The sequence below is a fragment of the Blennius ocellaris genome (assembly GCF_963422515.1).
Source record: "Blennius ocellaris genome assembly, chromosome: 3".
NCBI lineage: Eukaryota > Metazoa > Chordata > Actinopteri > Blenniiformes > Blenniidae > Blennius > Blennius ocellaris.
Genome location: NC_137652.1, coordinates 9,495,823 through 9,519,988, shown reverse-complemented (window position 1 = coordinate 9,519,988; position 24,166 = coordinate 9,495,823). Strand labels below are relative to the sequence as shown.

Sequence of the window (24,166 nt, the reverse complement as noted above, 5' to 3'; positions counted from 1 at the left end):
TGGTTTTGTGAGATGACTCATCCTATTTTCAGCCACCAGCTTAATGAGAACACATGATGGACGGCTTATAATTGAATACAAATTTAAAATGTGCAGTTTTATAAAAAGAAACTATATCACCACAGAAAAAATCACCAAAGCACAGATTGGCCTAAAAAAATATAATGTTGACAATCATGCAATTAAATTCTGCAGTTTCTTATAAATACTAGAAAATGATTGTCTTGGTTCTACTAACATAAACACAGTTTTATATGGGATGATTCCATAGGATGGCATCAGAATGAAGCTGAATAACACAAACAATTGTCTGCTAAAATGTTTATCCAAGAGCAGAAAACATCACCCATGAAGAAATTCTCATTTTGTTGTAATAAAAAAAATACTGTACAAAAAAAGGAAATATGACTCTGTACAAGCAAGATTCAGTTTTCAAAAGAATTAGCTCACCAGCCCAACAAACAAAATGCACAGGCACACACAGCTCCATCAAATTCCATTCAAAAAATACTTTCCAACGCAACAACATCACATGTTGTGTTTTATACTGAGTTCCCCTGAACAAAATATACTTATGGCTTGACTGAGATGATTTAGGGCAATTATGTGACCCAGTATGACCTGGAATAATATTAAAATGGAATCATTGATTTTTAACCCTTGCTCCTGAAGATGAATTTGCCTTCACCTTTATTATTCAAATGGCCACACTGTTTTCTACCTCTGCTGGATCCATGTATGTGTACGGCACTTCCAAACCCCTGTTTCTGTTTCTGATGACCGCAGTCAACACCTCGAGGTCTCCCTGAAAGTCCTTTATCAGCTTGATAGGAATCTCCTCACAGAAGTGATCCTCTGGGTACTGTCCGAAAGCCACCTGATGAGATACGTGTGCACACATTCAGCTTTTGATTTTAAATATTAATCAACATAGACTCATGCAGATTTGTATGATAGCAGGAGAAAATTCCTTGCAACTAAAACATTGCCACAATTTGAACGTTCATGGCTTTTTTTTAACGTTTTTTAACAGGGTCTTTAACACTTACAAAGTCACTGGACTGCTTGCTGAGCAGCCACAAGGTGGACATGCCCTGCACGGTTGTGTTGACATCAGGAAGCGTCTGCAGCATCGTGGCCTTGCTCGCTGTTCCCTTTTTGGTGGGCGGTGGACGTTGCAGTGATATGGGAGTGTTGGGCATCCAGCCGCCGTAGTCATACTGCAATGAATGCATCGGTAATGTGCGTTTTAATGGATGCTTTCGAAGCACATAGCCTTCTGTTTACAGTGTGTGATGATTTGCTTTTAGCTGCTGTGTTTAACTGCAATTTCGTAGCAGTTATAAAAACAGAAACTAAAAAAAATCTAATGTTTAGCGGGAGTGTTTTTATTCACAATATTGTTTGGGCTTTATGAAGCCCAACAGCTCTCAAATTGGACCAGAAAGATTGTACCCTAGGGAAAACTATCAAACCAATATCAGAGTATTATACATAATGAAAAGCATTTCTTCTGAAACTACAATGATTCACCTGTCCGGTGTTTACGGCCGAGTGCTGGGCCGAGCAAGTGAAGATCACCATGGTTGCAAACTTGACCAGCTCAGCCACTGTGGTTAATCTCTGGGGGATTCCTTTCAAGTAGAAATAAGAAAATGAGTGACAAAATTCCCTTTTGATTCAAACTTGCACTCTCGTACAATACCAAAAGCACATAAATGTCCGCCCTAACAAAATGTTTCCAAAGCTCACCTGTACATTCTTGGGAAAGAAATCCGTGTTCAAAGATGTCAGAAATCCACTTCTGCAACTCAGAGTCCTGCTCAACTGCACAGTCGTCCTTGTAGTAGTGGCCAAGTATTCCCTGCACAAACCTTTCAAAACATGGTTATACAGTTTGTAAAATACAAACCAACTGGCATGGCATATTTTCATTCAAATACTCAAGCAGGGTTCACAGTGTGATGATGAAATAGATAGATTACAGGAAAAGGAGTACTTATGGAGTATTTATAATCTACTTTACTGTACATGCATGATTTCACAATCTGTCAAACATTGTCAACAAAACCGAACATGACAATAGGATTTAATAAAGTCAATATACTCCTTTTAAATGACATTGGCTTCACTCTGGCACACTTAATAATGTTCCCTTCCAATGCCTGAGTTGGAAACCACCATTAAGAGCAGCAAAACATCCAGGAGTGCCTCTTTCTGCGATACGAAAGACCAAACAGCACATTAGATCATAAATTGTCCAGGAGAGATTTCAATAAAAGGAAATGAAGGAAGTGAAGCAAAGAAAATATTAGCAAGGAGCAGAATAGGAAGGACTGGATGACGGGGGCTGAGAGGGAAAAGAACAGGGATGGTACCTTTTGGGTTTGAATAAGAAAAACACAGTCACACATAAATCTATCAACTTTTCAAAAAAGTTAAGTGAAGAAAACTGTTCTGTTATATAACAGGGGGGAAAAAATCCAGCTAAAAGATTATGGCTACTTATTCTTTTTATGTTATGAAAGCAATTCTGTGTAATCGCCTATATAAAAGGCACTCTGCGTGCAAGAAAGATGCATCATATCCTCAGCATTAATTTAATGTCATTCTCAGTGCAGTAATGAGCCTGACTTGAGTTTATAGTGTAACACAGCCTTCGTCGGCTGTAAATGACAGTTGTAAACATCGGTGGCTCGTGATGAGTAGTGCCAAAATTCAACTTTCACTCCACTTAAAAGTATTGAAGATATTAAATAGGCAACAGATTGGCTCTTCAATATGACGAAGTGTAATAAATTAATATAAGTAGAACTAAGATGATAAAGCTTATTATCGAAATCCATTGCTGTCTGGATGGCTGGATAGATGGAGGGATGGATGGATGAATTCATATGCGACTCATCAAAGCAAATCACGTTTTAGCTATTAAAATTTCATTTTACCATGACCTCTGTCAGCTAATCATCCAATTTGCCTTAGCCAGTTTACTCTTGCAATACATGTTTGTACCTCACGGTGGTGTATTCAGTCACTCAAAGAAACACGAGGAAAAATAGATTACACATTGGCTGAAGGTAATGGTTCCCATCTAGTGGTGCCGTCTACTTGATAAGGAGTAACACACCATATATCCTCTGGACTCCATTTTGAAAATCACAAACAAATCAGCTAGAGCCAAAGAGCCCAACACTCTGAAAGGCAGGGGAAGGACAGACTGGCAATAAAGTAACTCAACACTGTCACCCAATGAACAACAGAGGCACGACTTAAATTTTACACTATGCCCCCTACAATATTACTCAGTACAGGGAAGACAAGTTAAAAAAAAAAAAAAAAAGATTTTTATATCAGTATTAAATTAGTTGAAGACATCATACAGAACAGCGTATAGTACCTGTGAATGATGTCCCAAACTTTGAGTCCATCATCTCTGTAGTAGAAGTTTGGCACATTCTCCAGTCCACGCTCAGCTATGTCGTCTGGTATACACAGAGAAGTGTAGGTCATGGAGGACAGAGATCTCTTCAGGATGGTGAACATACCCTCTCCACCAGAAGCTGCAAACTAGAGAACAATCCACATTCGAATGAAGAACACTAAAGATTCGGACGACTGTGTGGTGGACACTTCATACCTGACTGAAAACTCCTGTCTCGGATATTAGGAGAGCTCGAGCCAAGTGGTTGATCTGTAACGTGTAGCGAGTGTGAGGCACAAGAAGCTGGGCAAAACAGAGAAACTGTGTTAGTACCACCGCTACTTGTTATTATGTTTATTCGTTACTTCACATTGCATTTGATTCGCAAGATATTCTGTTGTATTTGGTTTATGTGTGCAGATTGTTTCCTTCCCACACATGAAATATTACTATACCGAATGGTTGCAATCTTAATCCATCTACATCATGGAGTTGTGTAAAATACTTCTACATATATGCAAAACAAACACCACGCCTTGTCTCCACCAGTTACCTTGTACAGGGGATGAACCATGGGCATGTTGCGCAACAGTGCCACTGCAAATACTTCTGCCAGCAGGTGAGTACGCAGCAGATGAGCATTCATTTGGTGCTCATTGAAATCTGCACTTCGCACGAAAATCTTTGCCATCAGCCAGTCGTACTCTGAATCAGTGGGAAGAAAGATTGGGTTGTCATCTGCTGGAGTCTGGTTTAGCTGCAGGAGGAAGAAAGGGACACGTGGCTTCATTATGAGTGCCGGTCAATAATGCTGAGAGTTGTTTGTTTCCCGACTTAAGACAGGTTTGTTGTTCCTTTGCAGGTTAGTCTCAGATGAATACTCTGCTGATGCCTTACTGGGGGATTTTTGCAGACTCCCATCGGAGCACGAAATGAACTTCAGTACTTCCCTAAAAATATTAAAACTTTTCTTTTCATGTGTTTGACCAAAGTCCATGCTCTTCATATATTTGCACTTCATTGGTGTGGTTTTAACATTCTATGTACACATGCCTTTCAGTGCCTGTCTGTTTACAAACCACAAATCCTGGCCCTCGGTTGTTTGTTATAAAATGGATAGCATAGCACTTATATCAATAACTAGAAAATCATTGAGAAACAAACAAACCTTATGTCTTTGTCTCACAGAAAGATTTGAAATCTGCAATCTAGATCCGTCACTGGTAACATCGAGCAATGTCTTTCTTGAGGGCACATTCAAAGAGATGAATTCATCCATTCACAGGGACCCTACGTTTATCAGACTGAGTAATAGCTGACTTAATCAATACTTTGAAATACAGCTTCAGTATTGCAATTATTGTGTTCTCATTTCACCTGGATTGCAATCGGCTTCATCTTGTCATCAGGAGTTTTGTGGAGCAGAACCAGAGGAGCCGTCAAGTACTGCTTCTTCCCATTGATAGTGTTTGTTGGCAAGCCATCCAGTTGTTTGTAGTCACACAGGAATAGGTTTCCATTCTGTTAGAAATTTCAGTGACGATAAAAACAACAACAACAACAGCAACAAAAACAACAACAAAACAATATGACCAGTAGGCATCCATCTGAGTATTCCAATCACAAAAATACCATATAAGTGCAATAATTTCTGTTACTTAATTAAACAAAATACATGCAAAGTTTCAATCATGGAACAGTTACCTTCATTTCATGTGCGAAACTGCACTGGCCGGAGAGGAAGACCATTTCATCAGTGACAGGAAAATTACTGGGCAGGGCTTCACACCGTCGGATCAGCATGGGGTTGACACCGTTAAGAAATTGGTAGCCAAAAAATGTGTCCTCAGTCCAGTGTTCTTTGACATATTCTGAAAAAAAAAAATGGATGGATGGATGTATGGATGGGCAGTCTCTTGAACACATGGCAACTAAATGAACACTGACACCTTGAGGAAATATTCACCAATAAATTATGATTAATCTACTCATCAATTGAGAGACATGGTTAGACATGCTTTAACTTGCACAAAACTGAATCAGATAAAGGGTCAATGTGTAACATTTTCCATTAAACAGCTTTTCCACCTCACTGTCTCTCAGATTCTAAGAAATCGAGAAGGACTGGGCGACAGGACGAACAGGGAGAATGCTTTTCAGTCAAGGGGACGGCTGACATAACATCTACTGTTTAAATACAAATAATCATAGACTTGTTTTTTGTAAGACACACAGCAAATATGCATGTAATATTCAGTACTCCATTAACATGACATGATATTACTGTACCTGATATTTTGGTATTTTTGGAGCAAAACACCCGACTGATGTCATCTATGTTAGTCCACGCCTTCTTACAGTTGGACAGTCCCATCAGTTTCAGCTTCGTCAGTCTAAAGCACAACACAATGATGTCAACATGATTTGACATTATTTCTATAGGTAAATAAGTTCACAGCAAGACAGATACTCGATTGAGTTTGAGGACTTAACCCTGTTGATGCCGTGTAGAGAAACTCTGTAGACTTGGTGAAGGAAAAGCGAACCTCACACGGCAGTGAAAGACTGCTATCTGCCTTCATGGTGTGGGGCAGTCCCTCAGCATACACATTCCAGCTTGACAAATAATAGGAAAAACAGTTGGTGAAGTGGTGAAGGAACCTTTCAAATAGCAATGTATCTGCAGTGCAATCTAAATCAATACATCTCGAGTAAACGAACATAAGTCATATGGTAATGTGCCACATAGTTTTGATTTGTTTAAGTTAATCAGTCATTATTTAAGTCTGCAAGCTCTACAGCACTATTTTAAGGGGGATACAGTTTCTTTCAGTCATGAAAACTTGCCACAACACCTCTTCTTGACAGAATTGGAATTATAAACTACGTCAACGAGAAAAGGCAGCAACAAAACAGCTGAGATCAACAAAAGTAAGCTCCCCTCTGTTTTAATGGTGTAAATACATCATAGTTTGGAAAGACGTTCCAGGCGCATATCTTTCATGTCGCTCTCTGGAGGGCTCGATGATTTTCGGAGTAATAAAGCATTTCTCAAGCGAACAGGAGACTGGAAATGTTAGAATAAAAGCTTCAATACACAGATAGCAGGACAAGAGGAGGCAGAGCCAACAAGTTTAATGTATGACAAAATTAACTAGCGAGGGGGACAATCAGAAATTGCAAATGCATTTTGAATTCCATAATAATAATTAGTTGTTAGTACATTACTGCATGCAGTAGTGGCGTTACAATAATGCTATGGTTCATCACTGAATGGACATACAGCCTGAAACAAAGGGGCCACAGCTGCAGAAAACCACATTTTGCGTTACTAAAAACAAACAAAAAATCAGCTATAGATCCTCATTGGTTAGGAGGGAAAGAAAAGGTTAGAAAATGTTGCATGGTCCGATGAAACATAGTTTCTGCTGGTACATTTAGATGACAGTCGGACATTGAAGGTGGTAAGATGGCACGGGACACATGACGGGACATTTGGTGTAATGCTCAAACTTGACAATCTCCCTGTGTCTGACAAGTACATGACTTTATGACTGAAGTGCACCCACTTTAATTCCTTCCAGCAGGATCATGCCGCACAAACCTCAGATGATCTCAAGCTGTTTTGCAGAGCACAAGTTCCCCTCACTCAGGATCCACATTCACCAGATCTCAATCTGATAAGGAACCTCCGGTATGTGGCAGAGCGAAAGAACCGCATCACTGTTGTGCAGCAAACCTGCAGCAACCGAGTGAAGCTATGATGTCGATTTAAATTGTCTGAGGGATGTTTTCAAAGCTAAAGAATGTTCCTACCTTACTGAATCCCCCCAAAAAGGAAAAAGAATGAAGGCAACTATGAAGGCTCAAAAGCAGCCAGCCTGTATAAACAGGGTGCATTTAATATTGTCGTGGCTGGTGATTGCACATTCAAACAAAAGGGGAGGAGGTTTCGCATGCCTCTTGTGTACAAAGTGTGATCTCTCACCGATAGTCTTCCTCTCGCAGTTTAAGCTCCTGCTGCCGGCTGTACCTGCCAAGATGGTGATTGTCTTCAAGGACTGTGAGAGCTTACAGAAATGAAAGAGGAATACCAACAAGCTTTAAAAAGTTGACAGTGTTGTGTTGGGATGAATTATCTCGAGTCTATTTTTGAAGAAGCTGTCTTTGTTTGTTTGTGGTTGGCAAGAAGCACATTTCATGTCAGACAAGGACATTTTGACAAACCTGTTCCCTCTCTGAAACGCTGCACCTTGCTGTCAGTGATCCAGCGATAGATGGGAAAAGTGTAGGTGTCTCCCTCGGGGGATTTCACTTCCACCTTAGCGGGGAACCATGAATCTTCTGGTAACAGCGGGAGACGGTGTTTTTCCAACTCAATCAACACCAGCTTTCCAATGGAGGTAGGGCAGCACACAGAAAACCCTGGCGCCTAAAGTAAAAGTTTAAATAGAAATTGCTATCAAATGTACTTTTTCACTCAGAACTTATCTATAATAATTTGTGCAATGTAGTGATAAATAAATGCATCAGCAAAAAGTTAGCTCCTGAACAAAATGCACTTGTCTTGTGTATTTTATGGGTCCATATGGCGCAACCCTACAGAGCTGCTAATCTGGAGTTTTTTTTTTTTTTTTTTTTAATGCAATAAATTCAAACACACTTACTGCTCCTCTGATGATGTCGGAAGCACTTTTCAAGCTGATGAGCCACTGTTTTTTACTCTCCCCCTCTGTGCCCACCAGCTTAATGAAGACTTTGTTCATAGTGCCAGCACCCGCAAGATTGGAAGTGTACAGAATCACTTCATAATTCACCATTTTCACTGCTGTAAAGAATCCTGACAGGGAGATAATAACTTTTCTTAAAAGGAGTGAAGTTTACTGTCATTTAATCAATAAAGTCAAGTAAAATCTTGTTAAGGATGAGTACCTAAATGTTCCTAAATTATCAGTCTCAAAAAGACAAGACAAAATCTCTTACCTCTGATAGTGAGAAGATCACATATAGAACTGCTCTGTTGAAGAAAAAAAAAGTAGCTTCTTGATTTCCTTTTACGTGGGAGTGCACAGCCTCAGTGCAGGAGGAGGCCAACGCCCTTTTCAGGAGAAGGACTTTGGTGAATAAGAATTAAACAATATCTCAAGAATACAATAGCAAAAACAATATTCTATGGTGGAGCTATTTCATTTAATAAATATCAAACCGTCACCCTACTATGAAACAAACAAACAAAAAACCCAACAAAAATAAAATGCGACTACATACAAAATACCCTTTCACTTTCAAATTGAGGCATAGGAGAAACCCAAATATGAAGCTGTGTGTGTAGAAACAGAGATAATTCTGTGACATTCAAACAAATCAACAGCCAGAATAGAATCACAAAACTGCAGAAATCACTGATATATATATATTTTTAATTTTTTTTTGTTTTTCACATAAACATGTTGGTCACAGGCAGCTGTTTATTTTTCCAGTGTAAGGCTAATACTGCAAATAAGTTCTGCTACAGAGATCTCATGATTCAAAATACAAACAAACAGGCAAATAAAAAAATAACATGGTTTGTGAAAACAAACTGGAATGAGAACTCAAATGTTTGACAACAATTTGCCTGATTGCAAAAAAAATTCTTGATTTGTTTTAATCCAGTTTAAAATCCAGTCTTTCCACTTCTCTTGTGTGGTTTTAGAAGTTCATGAACAAGGTTAAATCTGAGGGGAAGGCACCGTCAGGAGTCCAGTGGGCTTCAGCTTGTTGATCCCTCCATCCAGGATGCAAACACGAGGAAAATTCACCTTCACGAGGTGTGCAGCAAACTGGGAAGAGAGAGAAAATAGAGGAATTGAGAGAGAGGGAGAAAGAGAGAGGGAGACAGAGGGAGGCAGGCTTACTTCTCCCAGCAACCCGTCAATTCAAATAACATCAACTGCATAGCATCGTATCCTGATTTAGCTCCCAGAGCGCTTGCAAATGTCAAATATCAGAAATTACACTGTTATGCAATATTTGTTTAAGCAATCAGGAAATTTTTTTTTTTTTGGGTGCAACAATTGTGATATGATATTCTCCCGTCAGAGGGAAGTCTGAACCAGGGCAGAAACCCTCAAGTGATGTCAGGAGATGTTTTGCAGGCGTAGATTCAACAAAATGAGCCTTTTCGTTTCTTTCCTTTGACCCATGTCGAGAAATCCGCATTGACTGTCAAAAACTGATTATGTAACATATGTTTCTGTAACAATTACAGAATTATAAACAACAGTGACTAAGGCAACTCAACACGACCGATGACTGAACTTCAGTTGAGTCATAGAATTTACCCTCAAAGCGTTGAATTTGATCAAAGATGCAATAAATTCTATATCCATTGAAATGTTTGTTAGGCTCTTTCTCAGATGTTTGGTAACGGATCACTATTCAAAATCATGGGGGATATCTTGACTCTTGCATAAGTAATAGACTGGTATTACCAGGAAATTGCATGATGCTGGCAGTTATGTTTTGCAAAAACAAATAGTGAATATAAATACTGAAACTTTTGTTTAAAAAAAGCGATAACTTTTACAGAATACAATACCAGGCTCCGACATGATAAAGCAATAGATTTATAGAAGCAATAGATGCTTCTATAGATTTACGTATACATGTATGCATGCATTTGTAATTTCTAGTGCACATACTTTAGTACATACGCAAATTTAAATAAACATTTGAGGGGACTTGGCCATAGAACTGCCGCTTTTCATTTTGAACGCTTATTAACCTGTAGATTTTTTCATCCAATTACTTTAATTAGTGCTGACATTTTTAAGTACCGTTACTTTTGATACTAAGATTATCCGACTAAACAAGTAATGAAGTATTTATATTTAGGAGGAGTGTTAAAATAGGTCTGTTATACTCTCAGCAATGAAACTGTTTACCATTGCTAGTCCGACCAAGTCAGACACAATTTACCTGTTAAATCCATTTAAAATACTCCAAATATGTAAATTTTCTCTCTCTGACTTTTCTCTGTTCTGTTTGTTTGTATCTTTATTTATTATGTTGTAGATACTGTCTTTTATTGCAAATTTTCAACGTCTCCACTTCCTTTTTAAATATTCAAACATTAACCATTCATTAATATTCTTTTTTTTTCTTACTTGGATATAACGTGGAGCTGACCAACTTTTCCTCATCTTAACTCAAAACAAGAATTTAAAAGATTTAGATATATGTCAACAATCTCAGCTCACATCTACAATTATCAAAAGTGGATTCCTCACTTTTGCCTCAGGTGCAGATTGCTTGGCGGCATATTTCTTCCCGCCACGTCTGTAATCAGCTAATGAGTGTGGCGATCTGCCTGTGACATCCAATTTACTTCACCCTGAGCCGAGTATCAAGGTTGCTTTAGCAAGTCTTCCAGCAAAATGACAACGAAGTTGTAGTGAAAACCAGCAATTTCCTACGGTGGCATGTATTGACTTGTGTGCAGGCATGCACAGATGAACTGGAAGACTCATTTGTGTCAGCACAAAACACCAAAGACTGTGGGATTTTGTCAGCCTGCATAGTTGGTCACATATCCAGGTCTATGCTTGGCAGGCAAGTTGAACTTTTTCAGATTACATCAGCCAAAGAGTTCACGCACACACATAAACACACATGAAAAACCAGGCTTATGTCTGAATGTCAGTGGAGTTGAAATGTTAAAGGTCTTTAAAGGTAAAGCCTGATTGCACCGTGAATGGACTCATATCTTAGCCCCAAAGTTAATGATAATGGTGTAGTGCACAGAGACGTAAGTGACATTTAAGCACAATTGAGTCCCTTTATTGACATTTAATTTTACAGCAGACATGACTGAAAGGTTGTATAAATTCCTTAAGTTTATCATAAGTCTCTGATGTAGACTTCAATGTATGTGGCTGGTCAGTGAATTAATCAATGTATTAAAAGTCCTGAGAAAAATTCCACTTGGTAGGTGGAAAATGTGATTAATGGAATTTTAAGTATTGCCAATGCTCACTTTACCCTTTATCTGTGTAATAATGATGATGATCGGTTGACCCCCTGTCAGTATTTGATAAAAATGATGAGAACACAAAGGACTAATGTTTCTGTGTGAAAAGTACTGAACTCTATATAGTTCAAAAACAGCTCGATCTCAGCTCTGCAGTCATTTCAAACTGTTTTCCCCCTCATTGGTGCTAATTAAAAAATGCAGGGTCATCTTCTTTTCTTCTTTCACTTTCTATTTTCTAACATATGGAAAGAAGAAGATGTTTTTTCTTTCTTTCTTTCTTTTTCCAATTGGGTTATTGCCTGAAGCAAGGACCCTGTTGAGTGCTTTAATGCAGGTTTGAGTAATTTATTCCAAAAAACAGCACAAAAGGGAAATATATAATGATCAATAGTTTTCTGGTCTGAAAAGAGCAAAGCTATGTCTATTTCTGTAAAGTACAATCTCAGCATCACCTAACATTCCAGTATAAACATGGAAAAGGTTGGATATTCTCCTTATAATGTACCACCAGCCCGGAACCAAGACATCGGTCTCAAAACTAAAACAGAAGTGCTATTTCCTCAGGCAAGTCAAGAACGACGGCTGTTCTGGGATTTTTACTTTCAGCTTTAGTCCAGATTTTGATTATTGTAAAGGGGATTTTGTTCAGGCTGCTGTGAGCTGATGGGGATTAGTGTTTTCTGCGGAGAAACGATGGACAGTCCATGACCACAGCTCAGTGAGACGGTGCCAAGGCCCACAATAACAATGCTTACAGGCTGATGTTTTGACACAATGTTAGACATTGTGCTAATCTATTGAGTACTAACATAAACACTACGATATGCGATTCTTTTCAAATCTCAGCTGGATTTTGGGCTTAGTGTTGCCAGCTATTAGGTTTCATATCATATATCATCAGGGGTTGGTCACAAATGTTTTACCCTTTCAGCCAGGGGGGAACAAGTTGTGGCAGAGCACAGCCACCAGCAGAAACATGAGAATAATGGCCACTTATAGGTGGGGAAAAACAAAATGTATACCTCTGTAGTTTATCCAATTAAACATTCAAAGCATACATATGGGCTTTTTTTAAAGTTTTGAATAAAGCCGATAACATAATATTCACAAAGCAAATGCAAATTTAGTTCTGGTTTAAATATGGTTGGAACGATCGTCCTTCCTAATAATCTATAAACTGTATGATTTGGAGATTTTTGAAAACTGAGTCGAGAGCGAGAAAAACTGTCAAGGGAGACACTTGTGGCCAGCAGGCCACCATTTTCCCCATGTCTCGTTCATCTTTTAAAATCGTTATCACCCTCCTGACTCTGAATCCTCAAATCAACATGAATAAACAAATTAATACAAACTGAAAAAAAGATAAATCACTGAAACAATAAAGAGTTATGCACTGACTGACTCAAAAGGACTGTAGAAGGAGCTTACCTACTCACTTAAAGGGCTTTTACATGAGCACTTCCCATTCACTCATTTGTGCACACATTCACACAACAATTATGATGAGATGTAAGGCGCTCAAAGATATTCTCTGGAAGTGACTTTGGGGCTCAGTGTCTTTGGAAAGGAACACACAGGGTGAGACGGGGTCAAGCTAGTCAAAACTAGAAAGAAAATACCAATGTAACAATTGAATTTAATCTACATCAACTTGGACAGTTTCTGACTTGTTAGATGTTTTTATACTGGTGTGCAATAGAGGTAAATCTCACGGAAATGAAAGGCTTTCATAGGAATGGGGCTGATTTTTAACAAACCATGGAGATCTAGTGAACTGGTGGCTGATTAAGAGAAGCGCTGTAGAATACATTGACTCACACTGCCAATTGCACATTGCCCTTAAATGACGTACACCTGAGACGCCAAAGAAATGTTGCTTTTCCATGAAACGTCAAGAAAACTAAAATACACCCAACGTCCTTCAGTTTGTTCCATGGTTACAATAACATTCCTCTTATTTGTCCGGATTTGTTGGTGTGCAAAGCAGCGGGAAAACAACCTTTTCACAGCAGGCATGTTGACATGTCACAGCAGGAAAGACCGGAGTGAAACCTACTCAAGGTTTGCCCAGTTACAAATACCTCTGTGAGTTAACCATTAAAATGACAGTGAAGCAGCCCCATGCAATACAAGGTTTTTAGATATAGGAATATCTATGAAGGTTCGTCATATAATGTTTTCAATTTTACACCACAGAGTTTTGAGCAAAACCAAACAAAAAAAACCCCCATCCTCTGCATAAAGACGAGCACATTTGAAATCACACATTCATTTTCATTTTGAGATTTTATATTTCATATTAGATTAAATAGAATGTCTCACTAACTTCCTCCTGAGGGAGATGTTGATCTGTGGATCATGTTCAGACCATACACATATAATCATTAAAATTTGAACCAAAGAAATCTGACTAATTAGCTGGCATTTCCACTTTAATGAAGACATTTTGAAATGGTGTAGAACCTTTCATCCATTACTGTTCGTGAACCTGCTTCAACAAGTGTTCTTTTTATAGTTTCTATGTTTTAAATCATAAAAATACTGGCTGTAGCACCTCAGAGATGACTTTCCTGTGTTTGACACTAAGAGGAAAACATAACGTCTCCGCTGTCAATGTGAATTTATTTATGAACAAATCAGAGAAATCCTGAAATGTACATTTATATAAAAGGACTGATCAACAGACCAATAATTACCGTACATTTATGCAGTCCTCAAACCAAACTATCTCCAAATTTACTGATATATTTGTTTACATGTTAAACTGGGTAAAATTCTAAACAAGCCAATATTTTTCAGGAAATGGGAAAATGTTTGACAGCAAATATCTGATATACTGTCGATGTTCCACAAAAAAATCTAACATTTTCATAAAATTGTTCACCCAAAATTGGGTTGTAGAGCAGACGATAGCTGACAATAAGTGGAAGCTGGAGACGTTGTTATGAGCTCCTGGATGGAACTGACGCTCAAGAAAAATATTTCTTTCGAAATATGGAAGCGACGTGGGCATAACTACACGCTGTCGGATGTACAAGGTGATGCCAAAGAGGGCTGGGACACAGAGAGCACTCTACTTATTACGTTCTTAAATGAATGTCAGTGACACATAACAGCGAATCACTGCACTTAGATAGGTTGGAGAAGGAAAGCCTCATACAGGAGGAACTCCTTCCATCCACCTCCATCTTGGTGATACAAGACCTCACACTTTACTTGTCACTTGGACGAGTTTGAAAATTGAGTGAAATGTGGTGGCTCTTTCATCAAAATCTGGCAGCAAAACCCAAGATATAGCCAAGTCAGCTTGGAAGTTGCAAGTAAAAAAAAGAACATTTCTGATTTCTTAAAATTATATTGGTTTGAGAACAAATACACTTCATATAAAAAGTGCTGAGATTTGTGTGAGCTAAATAATATATATCCATTTTTTGTGACAATGGTTTCTGAATGCAGTGTGTTTTCTAGTCACACAAATGGTAGGCACAGTTCACATTTGCGTAATTTCAGGGAAAAGAAAAATGACACCTATGGCGATCAATACGCGAAGAATGAAGATTCAATTATTGATCCATTTGGAGGATGACTGAGGTGTTGATGAATCAAATATTTTCCATTAATACATTATGTGACATTTGTAATGGCTATTCATTTGTGGGATGTGTCGGAGTGTCATGTCCAGGAAAGATTTCACAAACTTTATCTGATAATGCCAAACAGCTTTTGTTTTTTTTCTTTGCTCTTCTGTGGTGTTTGTTGGACTGAATGAAGGAGGTCTATGTGTTAATTTACTAAACACAAGCACAATGTGGAAGAACCCTCAGCTGTGGGATGGCGTCACATTCTTTAATCATCATGCCTGATGATTCAGCCAAAGTGGTTGTGTTGGTCACTTCGCCACCAGCGGCACATCCCAGTTGATCCCATAAGTGTTCAATGGGGTCGAGGTCAAGACTGCTGGCAGGTCAACGCTGCCGAGTAGGAAGCTTGATCCCAGAAGGTGGAGGTATGCGCTTGGAACTCGTATTTGTAGAATCTCATCTTAACCTTTCTTCTTCTTTTTCTTTACGACTGCCTCCAATGATGACAAGTGTTGTTTTTTCCAGTTTGAGGGATTGTCTCACCAAAGAGTGACTATATCTGTGAAGCAGTCAGCAAAGTGTTTTCACCAGCTTTTCCACACTTTGACCGAATGACACATGCGTTGTTTTCAAAATCTGGACTCATTGCTAAACATAATATTTCTCCTCATGTTCAGCAGCTTCAGGCTGCTCTTTTACATGGGCCCTATGCGGATCAATCAAACGCAGCAAGCAAATTGTTGGAGCAGAATGCAGTCTCAAAGGTGCCAGTCAGACACAAAGACCGCATTTCCATTTCCTCCTGAAGTGTTGTTGAGCAAGTCAGTGAAACCCAAATTGATCCCAATGGGTCGTTGTGTGCCTTTTTATTACAGCTATTTGAATTTGTGTGTGAATTAATGAATGTGGCTAATAATGTAAGGCACTGCTGCAACAGTTAAAAAAAACCCTGAAGTGAAAACCACATTCACACAGTTCATTATCACCTGTACGGCTCAGCCCACAAATGTTCCTTATGAATGTGAGACCATTTTAAAAGTGGCATGATTTGGCTTTCCAATGGTATTGTGTGTATTTTCACCTCGTCACGACTGTGTAGAATCAGTCTGGATAACCTTAGCTTCACTTTTTTATTATTAAGATAATGGTTACAGAAGGGTCAACACACTTTAATGATCAACAAATAGCCATCAAATCTGTCTTTAACTACTGCAAATTCTGACACTTTGCGGATAAAATCATAGTTATTTTTTGTAAAATTGGACATTTATTTAAATTAACTTTTTTTATTATCTTCTTCCCCTAAATGACTTTTGTGTATTATATTTTGTCCTATTTATTTTACATTTATGTTTCAAATTCAGTTTTTCAGGAGCCCAACACCAGTTTTGCATTGACTTTATCATTTTGCCATCTTATCCATTTATTCGTAGTCTTGAAGAGATTTTTCATTCAGCATTGCATCACTGTATTACCGGTCTGCTTTTAAAGATCTTGTCCATACCCGTTTTGCCTTGTCTGTTAGGCACTTTAGATTGTATTTACTTGCATGACAGTTGCTGTACAATAAAAGTTTGAACGACATTCAAAGATATTTGACTGAGCAGAAATAATAACACAGACGTAGAGTTGGCTGAACATAATTAAAGCTTGGGCAAAAAAAGGAACGTTTACAAGCCTCAACGTGATTTCTCTGAAATAGTGCGTGTTTACATTTTTCTCCAGTGTAGAGTGTTTGTGCTGACATGCCGCACACAGAGAGAGGCTCAACTGCTTGCTCACCAAGGCGGCACTCTTCATGGCGTGGCTGATGACCACGATGACGCGTCCTTTGTAGTTCTGGAGGACTCCTGTTGCGGGACACTGCACAAGCTCACCATCAGGGTTGAAGGCCGTGCTGAAGGCAATGTTGATGCTGCCAGAAATGTGGCCCCTGCTGTAGCTGTGGACGGTACGGTGAAGGAACATAGTTTTTTTTTTTTTTCTTTATCAGAGATGGCATGAAAGAAAATAAACAAACAAAGGAGAAAGAAAAGTAGCAGGAGCTTAGTGAGGGATTTGACATAAAGACAGTGAACAAATCCAAGGTGCTATATAAAGGGGAAATAACTTCTCAGGAAAGGACAATGTCCTATTGAGTGGATACAATAGCGCTGCAAATTGCAATGTTCACCAGCCCATACCAGTTCCTACAGGCACATAGGCAGTCAGTATGTTATGTAATGTGGCATATAATCTCGGAGCTGACAAATCCTGCTGTGGTACATTTAGCTTTGACACTGTACAAACACAAGCATGCTGTTTTTTCATGAAAAGTGCAATGAAGAGGTGCCCGAGATGGCTAAATCTAGATTGCACTGATTTACTTCATGGAGGTCTTAATTTAATCCACTTTTTGTGACTGCAGACACCCACAACACAGCTTTGCTTAAGATCACAATAAAGGTGAACAAGGGTTGGCAAATCCTGTGAAAGTGGTCAAATCCCTTTTGTCAATGTGGGCCGGCCTGAGGAGGCTCTGTCTATCAGGAGGCTTGAGAGCAGGAATTTGGCTGCAGGAGCTGCTATTTCGGAATCTTTATTCTATCCACTAATCCTCCCTGATTAATGGATCTTTAACCTCTTAGACAATCTCCATTCTACTGATGAGCTGAAGGTTTGAGGCTCTCTCTTTTCGGAAGCTTTGAATTTTTTAATTCAAGGTTTTCTGGGCTATTATATGAGATTCTGCAAAAGCAAAATCAACATCTTTATGTAATGCTGTAATTTTATGCAGAGCTATGAAAAGAGTACTAAATATACTATTGGTTGCAACAAGCAATGTAAGTGCTTCATCGAAGGAACCAATGGGGATCTAAGGGAAACACATATTATGAAATCGCAGTGTCTGTACACATATCAAAGCCATGGTTTATATTGTGGTCCTGCAAAAATGTGAGCCTTTTAATGAGGCACAGTTTAAGAAGATAAACCAGAAAAAAAGAAACACTTTCAGGTTCAAGTATACATACAGTATATTGCACCAGGGATTATAATGCAGCGTTTTCCCTTTGGGCATTGTCGTATTAAGATCAACTAAAAACTTTATACTGGAAAGCTGGATTTACCACATTTGTCTCTTACATCAGTACAGTTACTGTTGTACTAATAGGAAGATTAAATGATTGTAATGAATGGATATTGGAACAAACTAATTATTAAATAGACAACTAAAAAAAGATATCGTGGCACTGCAAAAATGCTAGACGGTGGCACTTTGGTCTGCTTCCCAGGCTAATCTTCACTGCTTTATGCACTCATCTCTCAGCCTGCAGGATTTGGTGAGGAGGCCTGGCTGGTTGGACTATCTGAATGAAGCGGAATCTGGCACCGCATAATTGGAGCAGCTCATCCCTTGTGAATCTTCCCGTACTTTCTTTTGATGGAATGCATGCTCTTTTAGTCTCCGTGGCTTCAGCTCAATCTTAAAAACCTTGAAAAGCATCAGTAGCACGGTCAAAGCTTCTTGCACGAGTAAAATTGTGTACACATCTTGTTTCTGTGTGGAACAAAAAAAAAAACCTGAACAAGAGCTGATGCAGACCAGCGATGTTACATTAGTTAGTTAAAAAGAAAGAATTGAATTCATTTCATGTAAACAAGGGAGAGATCAGTTTCTACTTTTGTTCCATGGTTTTTCATAGAATTACTGCCGAGGCCGCCGTGGAAAGGAAAAGACGGGATGTGCATAATGGTGACAACAACACCAAAAACGATATCACTGTGTGTGTGTTGTGTGTGCGCCTGTGCAGGTGGATAAGGCAATAAGGCACCGTTCTGCTCCAGGAGGCAAGTGGGTTCTCATACAAACCATCACAGACTCCCAACAAGTCCCCAGAGCACGGGGACCCGACAACCACGTGCCCCCCGAGACCGCCACAAACCTGACCCATCGAGGAACCGGCAGAAGAAAGCAGCCTCCAGCCAAAGAAGGAGCAACAGGGTGCCGTGGCAAAACAAAACAAACAAAAAATGTGTAGGAAAACAGATACACACACACCCAACTCCAACAGGCACAGCCAGCGCACCCCAGAGTTACACAGCTGACAGGAAGACCATGTCCGTCAATTTGAATATGATGAAAATCATTATAAGCGGTAGTTTTGTGTACATACTTACCGAACACATACAGGGTGTGGTTATAGGATGAAAATGCAGTATGTTATCACTTATGATGAGACTCTAATGTACCTCTGATACTTCTGTATACACGTTCAGTATTCTTAAGTGTCCATCAAGCTGAGATGTATGATAGACGAATAGGTTGGATGTGCATTATCACTACTATACTATACTATTCAAAGTTTGAAGGCAGGCGTTAACTCATGAGCCATTCAAGCATTTGTCTTTACAGTTGTATACGTTAACATTATTTCTGTAAATTTGGTCTGATTGCATCACTAAGCATTTATTTATTCATTTACAGTATTTTATTTTACAAATCTTACCACTTAGACTCAAATGCAATGCCATTAACAACTTCCAAGAGAGACTTTCATTTAACACGTGTTGCATCACACCCGTTTTCATGGCAGCTGTCCTTTGAAGCATGAAAGGGTGATGTTAAAAAAAAAAAATCTTAAGCAGAGGAAAGCATCAGGTTGCAGCAGGTTCTCTCTTTTGCAAACCCTGGAAAACAGCGTTATGTGTTACTGGAGAAGCTGCTCCATTTTGTCAAATTAAATTATTGCTGAACATTTGTTGTATTATGGTTTACAAAAGTGGAAAGCTGTTGTAACAAGCACCAGTTTGTGCACGCCATGTTTTGATTTGCATCAGCAGGAAAGAAAGGAAAAGCTGAGTGTGGTGTTTACATGTGAGGGGAATGTTGAAAGACCATGCGTGACATTCAGAATTTTTCCATGGCTACACAGAAAGGATACTCTTCGACACTGCGGATATCCACAGCAACAATTTTTGGCTTTCCAGATTTGTTCCTTTTGGTTGGCCCGCTCAGTGACAGTTCACAAAGGTCGATTAAGTCCTCAGCTGAGATCCTGGGAGATACTTCTGCTTTCAGGTCACACAGCGCCAGAGGCTCCCGAGACTACAAGAGAAGAAGTCACAGGAGATCAGATAAAGAGGGAGAGAATAGAGGTACATACGGTGACAGAATTTCTGCATTTAATTTGAATAATGAATCAGGATAATCATAAAAAAGACACAAGAGGGACAAAAAGAACAGTGTCTGGAATTTATGGTTGTTTTAAAACCAGGAAACCTGGACATCCATCTGAATGGCTTCCACACTAATGAAATCCCCTCTGTATTAATATTTTTTACGCCATCCTTTAAAAAGGGCTCATCCCACACACCCAAAACGAGAATTCGATTATGCGTTGCTATAAAAACTGTATTACTACACAGCGACAGCCACCGACGACCAGCAGCCGGAGCCGGATATTTTGCCAGTTTGTACCTGAACTGCCAAATTGTCTCATTAAAGCAGCCTGCCAGAGGCATGGCTTCAGGGTACTGAACTCTGCTCTGCAATGGTGACCAAGTGTTATACTGCTATGACATTCAGAAGCCATGAAATCATTTTTAAGTTAAAAATTGAGAAGAAGGAAAAACAAAGGACACTAGCAGTCCTTTCACACCATAGAGATAATGACCGTTGCTTAGCAGCCCAGTAGGTCCATTCATTAGTACGCACATTGAATGGCAGAGAAATGCTCATGGCAATATCTATGAACTCCTGCACACTGCATGAAAGCCATTTACAGAACAAAGCATGACCAGTAGGTTAAATGCCAAAGTGCTGCCACCCATGAAATACAACGTCTGAGCCACTGACTCTATTGGCCAGCTGAAATGCTTCAACCTGCCCAACAGTGAAGACCTCAGTTTGTAGGCCAGGCCCCTGTTAGTCAGTTACAAATATTAATTTTGTCTTGAAAAAGAAATGTAGTATTTACATGTGAACCTGAGCATCTGTAGCAAAACCACAATAAAAGACATATACATGCAAGTGAAATCATTAGAACACACTATTAAATTAGCATATCTCAACATATGGATGTTTAATAGAAATGTAAGCAATACTGAAAAATTCTAGTAATATAAATATGTAATTAAAATGGAAGAAAATTGTACCGGAAAAGAGATTTAAAAGACATTTTTGGATGAAAAAAAACTGAATATTTAATGGGGTGTCCTAATTTTTTCACAAGGCTGTATTACGTTACAGCTTATTGTGGTGCTATTTTACATTTCCCATGCCTAAACAATAAGACACATACTGAACACAAACGTAGACATCAATAAGGTACTTTTGCCAAAGTATTGAATATAGACACCTTTTTTCTTTTTCTATTTACATTTTTTCTGGCAAAATGTCAACAGCAACAATATTCATTACTACAATTTTTTTAATTTAATACAATGCAATTAGCTCTTTCTGACAGGTTATTCTTATGAGTTACCTTACTGACAGCATTTCGATTTATAATAAATTGTAAATGCTTTCCGTATTGCAAGAAAGAAAGAGTTGTATATTGTATAACACAGTTCACATAATATTCAACAAACCACATGGACATGAGTTTTATGTATTCTGAGCAGCAAGTAAGAAAGAATTGTCAAACTTCTATTTTAACCTGTGCAAATCATGATTCAACACATTCGGAATATGATTCTTTTGCTGGTTTTTAGTGTTTTTCTTTCAAATCATCAGTAAGACGCATGCAAAAAGCCTATAAGTGTATAATGAGGGTGAATCAATCCATTCCCTTCCTGAAACACTCGTACAACTGTAAAACTCGACAGGCAAAATTAGTAATACTTCCTGTTTTGAACTATTTCGTCCTTCATAACAAATACTTATGTGAGATTTTTTTAAGAATCTGCTTCATGGTGCGATTCAAGGAAATTGTCCATTATAATTCCTGAGAGTCATACGGTGTGTTTGAGTTGCAGCTTAGTCATGTTGCAAAAAGTGAAGTGGAAGGGAAGTGCGTTAGGGAAGTGTGCACTGTTTAAACATATGACCTTTTTCTGCTCTCCTGAATCATCAACTGAGCACTTGATAGTCTTTTTGTTTCATGGAAAAAAAAGAGAACAGCAGCAAAGCTACAATCCTTTGTACAAATCCATGATATCGCCATGCAATCACATTTAACTGATGACAACCTACATAAAATTTAACAAAAAAACCCTGCAGAACCTACTCAATAAAGCGAATCTAAATGAATTGCCATCCTTGCAATACATGCACATTATTAGGAGACTATGTAATAAATAAGGGTAAACCTTCTCTCGTTTAAAATTGTGATGTTGAACTTGTTGAACAAAAATTTTGAAGAAAGTGCTTCGATGATTTTCTTAAACTGATTTCTAATTACCTATTTAAAAAAACATAGAAACTATTCCATAATGAATGCTCCATTTAGATATGCGTTTCACAAGGTCGCCAAGATATTTGCCGTTCTTGCCGCATGAAGAACTTAAGTAAATGAGGCTCTATAAATATAGTCAATGAGGCTCAAAAACACAGCCACGCTCAATAATTAGATATTTCTCATTGAAAATGTTGCTTTTTCCCCTGATGTTGTACTTTACATATATATTGATTTTCACATTTTGCATGCTCTGTAATTAAATCAGCCATAGTTGACCAACTTCACCATGACATACAGCAACATAAAGGACTATAACAACAAAACTACAGCTTGCAGCAGCAGTGAAAACATGAAAAAGTTTACTTTGTTCACTCCAAATCTAGCCCTAGCCGGCTTATAAGCCTTGAAGTGTACAAACTGCTCTCCATCAGATGTAAAAGTAAAGTTACTATTGATATCATCTCCAATAAAAAACAACAGATCGTTCTACAAAGGGAAAGCATAAGTCACCAAGTTCAGCTTGAGTGCAATTAAAGGGTGTGACTGAACACACCTGCACAGCTCAAAAAGATCTACCTGTTCAGACTAATCAGACAAACAAAGGCCAAATGTTATGATATTGATAACTTCTGTTTGAAGAAATAACATCTGTTTAATTCATCAGTACTTCCCATTAAAAAAGCATGCTCAAACCTTTTTGTCGTCACATATTTAGCCGCCTAAGATTCAAAGATTTTCATTGAAGCAAAAGGGGAAAATATTTTGTTGAGTAATAAATCAAAATTTGAACTGTTTAGAGAAAACCCACAAATAAGAGAGAACAAGACTGTTGTTGAGCAAAAACAATGGAATCATTCCAAAAGTGAATTATTTTGAAGGGAGTGCAATGATATCTGGCTACTTCTCTGCCTCTGAGGCTGCACAGCATGTAGAGAGGAATATTAATCACAGGTTTATCAAACTATATCACAGAGGAATGTGTGATGCTGATGGTTTTCCAAATGAGGTGTAGGAGAGAATGGGCCACGTCGCATGACAATGACCCCAAACTTCCAAATAAATGTACTGAAGATGATCTTTGAACAAAGGAAATTGATGACTTTGGCATTAACCCAATAAACAAGCAGTGAAATTACCCCCCAAGCCCATTTAAGCTAGATTTTTATGACGATATAGATTATATTCAAAATGAAAAAAATGATGGGACATTTTTTTCTCCCCTGAAAGTTCTCGACAATCTGGTCTACTGCTCCTTGAAGTGTTTGTGGTTACTGTTGCCAAAAGGAGCCTTCATGAGTTTTGACATCCACAGCTTCACTTACATCTTTGCAATTTTTGAATGCCCAAAATGAAAAGAAAAAAAATAGGAGTGTGATTTGAGCTGAAAAACATTGTGATTATTGATGATGTGGTTAATATGATTTTTCATGATTTAAATGAGGATTTCAATATATTAACATTATTATGTAGTTTGAGGGCTTTTCTGTATAGAGTTTGCATTTTCTTCCTCTGCAGGTGTAGTTTTTCCTCCTCCCTCAGACTCCCCCCAAAATATTTGTGATATATCGACTCTAAAATGCCATGGAGTATGGATGTGTGTCAATGTCCATCTTTCTGTGTTGGCGCTGTAATGAATTGATGCCCTGAAGAGGGTCGCCCATAGGCAGACGCTGGGATCAGATTTAGCAGGGGATGGTTGATTCAAAATTCAATAGAATTAGGATTTTTTTTACAATAGTACATGTTGTTTTTATTTTTATTTTATAGTGCA

The 24,166-nt window shown here is 38.5% G+C and overlaps 2 protein-coding genes across 2 annotated transcripts in view; both read right to left on the bottom strand.

The window, feature by feature from the left end:
* Positions 1-352: 352 nt before the first annotated feature.
* LOC308128680 (arachidonate 12-lipoxygenase, 12R-type-like) lies at positions 353-8,241 on the bottom strand (the record flags this gene model as incomplete). Its single annotated transcript, XM_080494334.1, has 14 exons — positions 353-877; positions 1,050-1,220; positions 1,534-1,634; positions 1,753-1,874; positions 3,398-3,567; positions 3,638-3,724; positions 3,975-4,178; positions 4,799-4,942; positions 5,126-5,292; positions 5,711-5,814; positions 5,915-6,037; positions 7,410-7,491; positions 7,649-7,853; positions 8,089-8,241. The coding sequence occupies 14 exons, from the start codon at positions 8,239-8,241 to the stop codon at positions 698-700; spliced, it is 2,013 nt and encodes a 670-aa protein (XP_080350460.1). The 3' UTR covers positions 353-697.
* A 645-nt stretch (positions 8,242-8,886) lies between these two features.
* tbck (TBC1 domain containing kinase) overlaps positions 8,887-24,166 on the bottom strand; it is a 41,575-nt gene continuing 26,295 nt past the window's right edge. The window contains exons 24-26 of the mRNA XM_080520676.1: positions 19,939-20,102; positions 16,799-16,958; positions 8,887-9,243 (exon numbers count right to left, since the gene is read on the bottom strand). Coding sequence (XP_080376802.1) covers positions 9,133-9,243; positions 16,799-16,958; positions 19,939-20,102 — 435 coding nt within the window. The 3' untranslated portion in view covers positions 8,887-9,132. The remainder of the gene's footprint in view (positions 9,244-16,798; positions 16,959-19,938; positions 20,103-24,166) is intronic.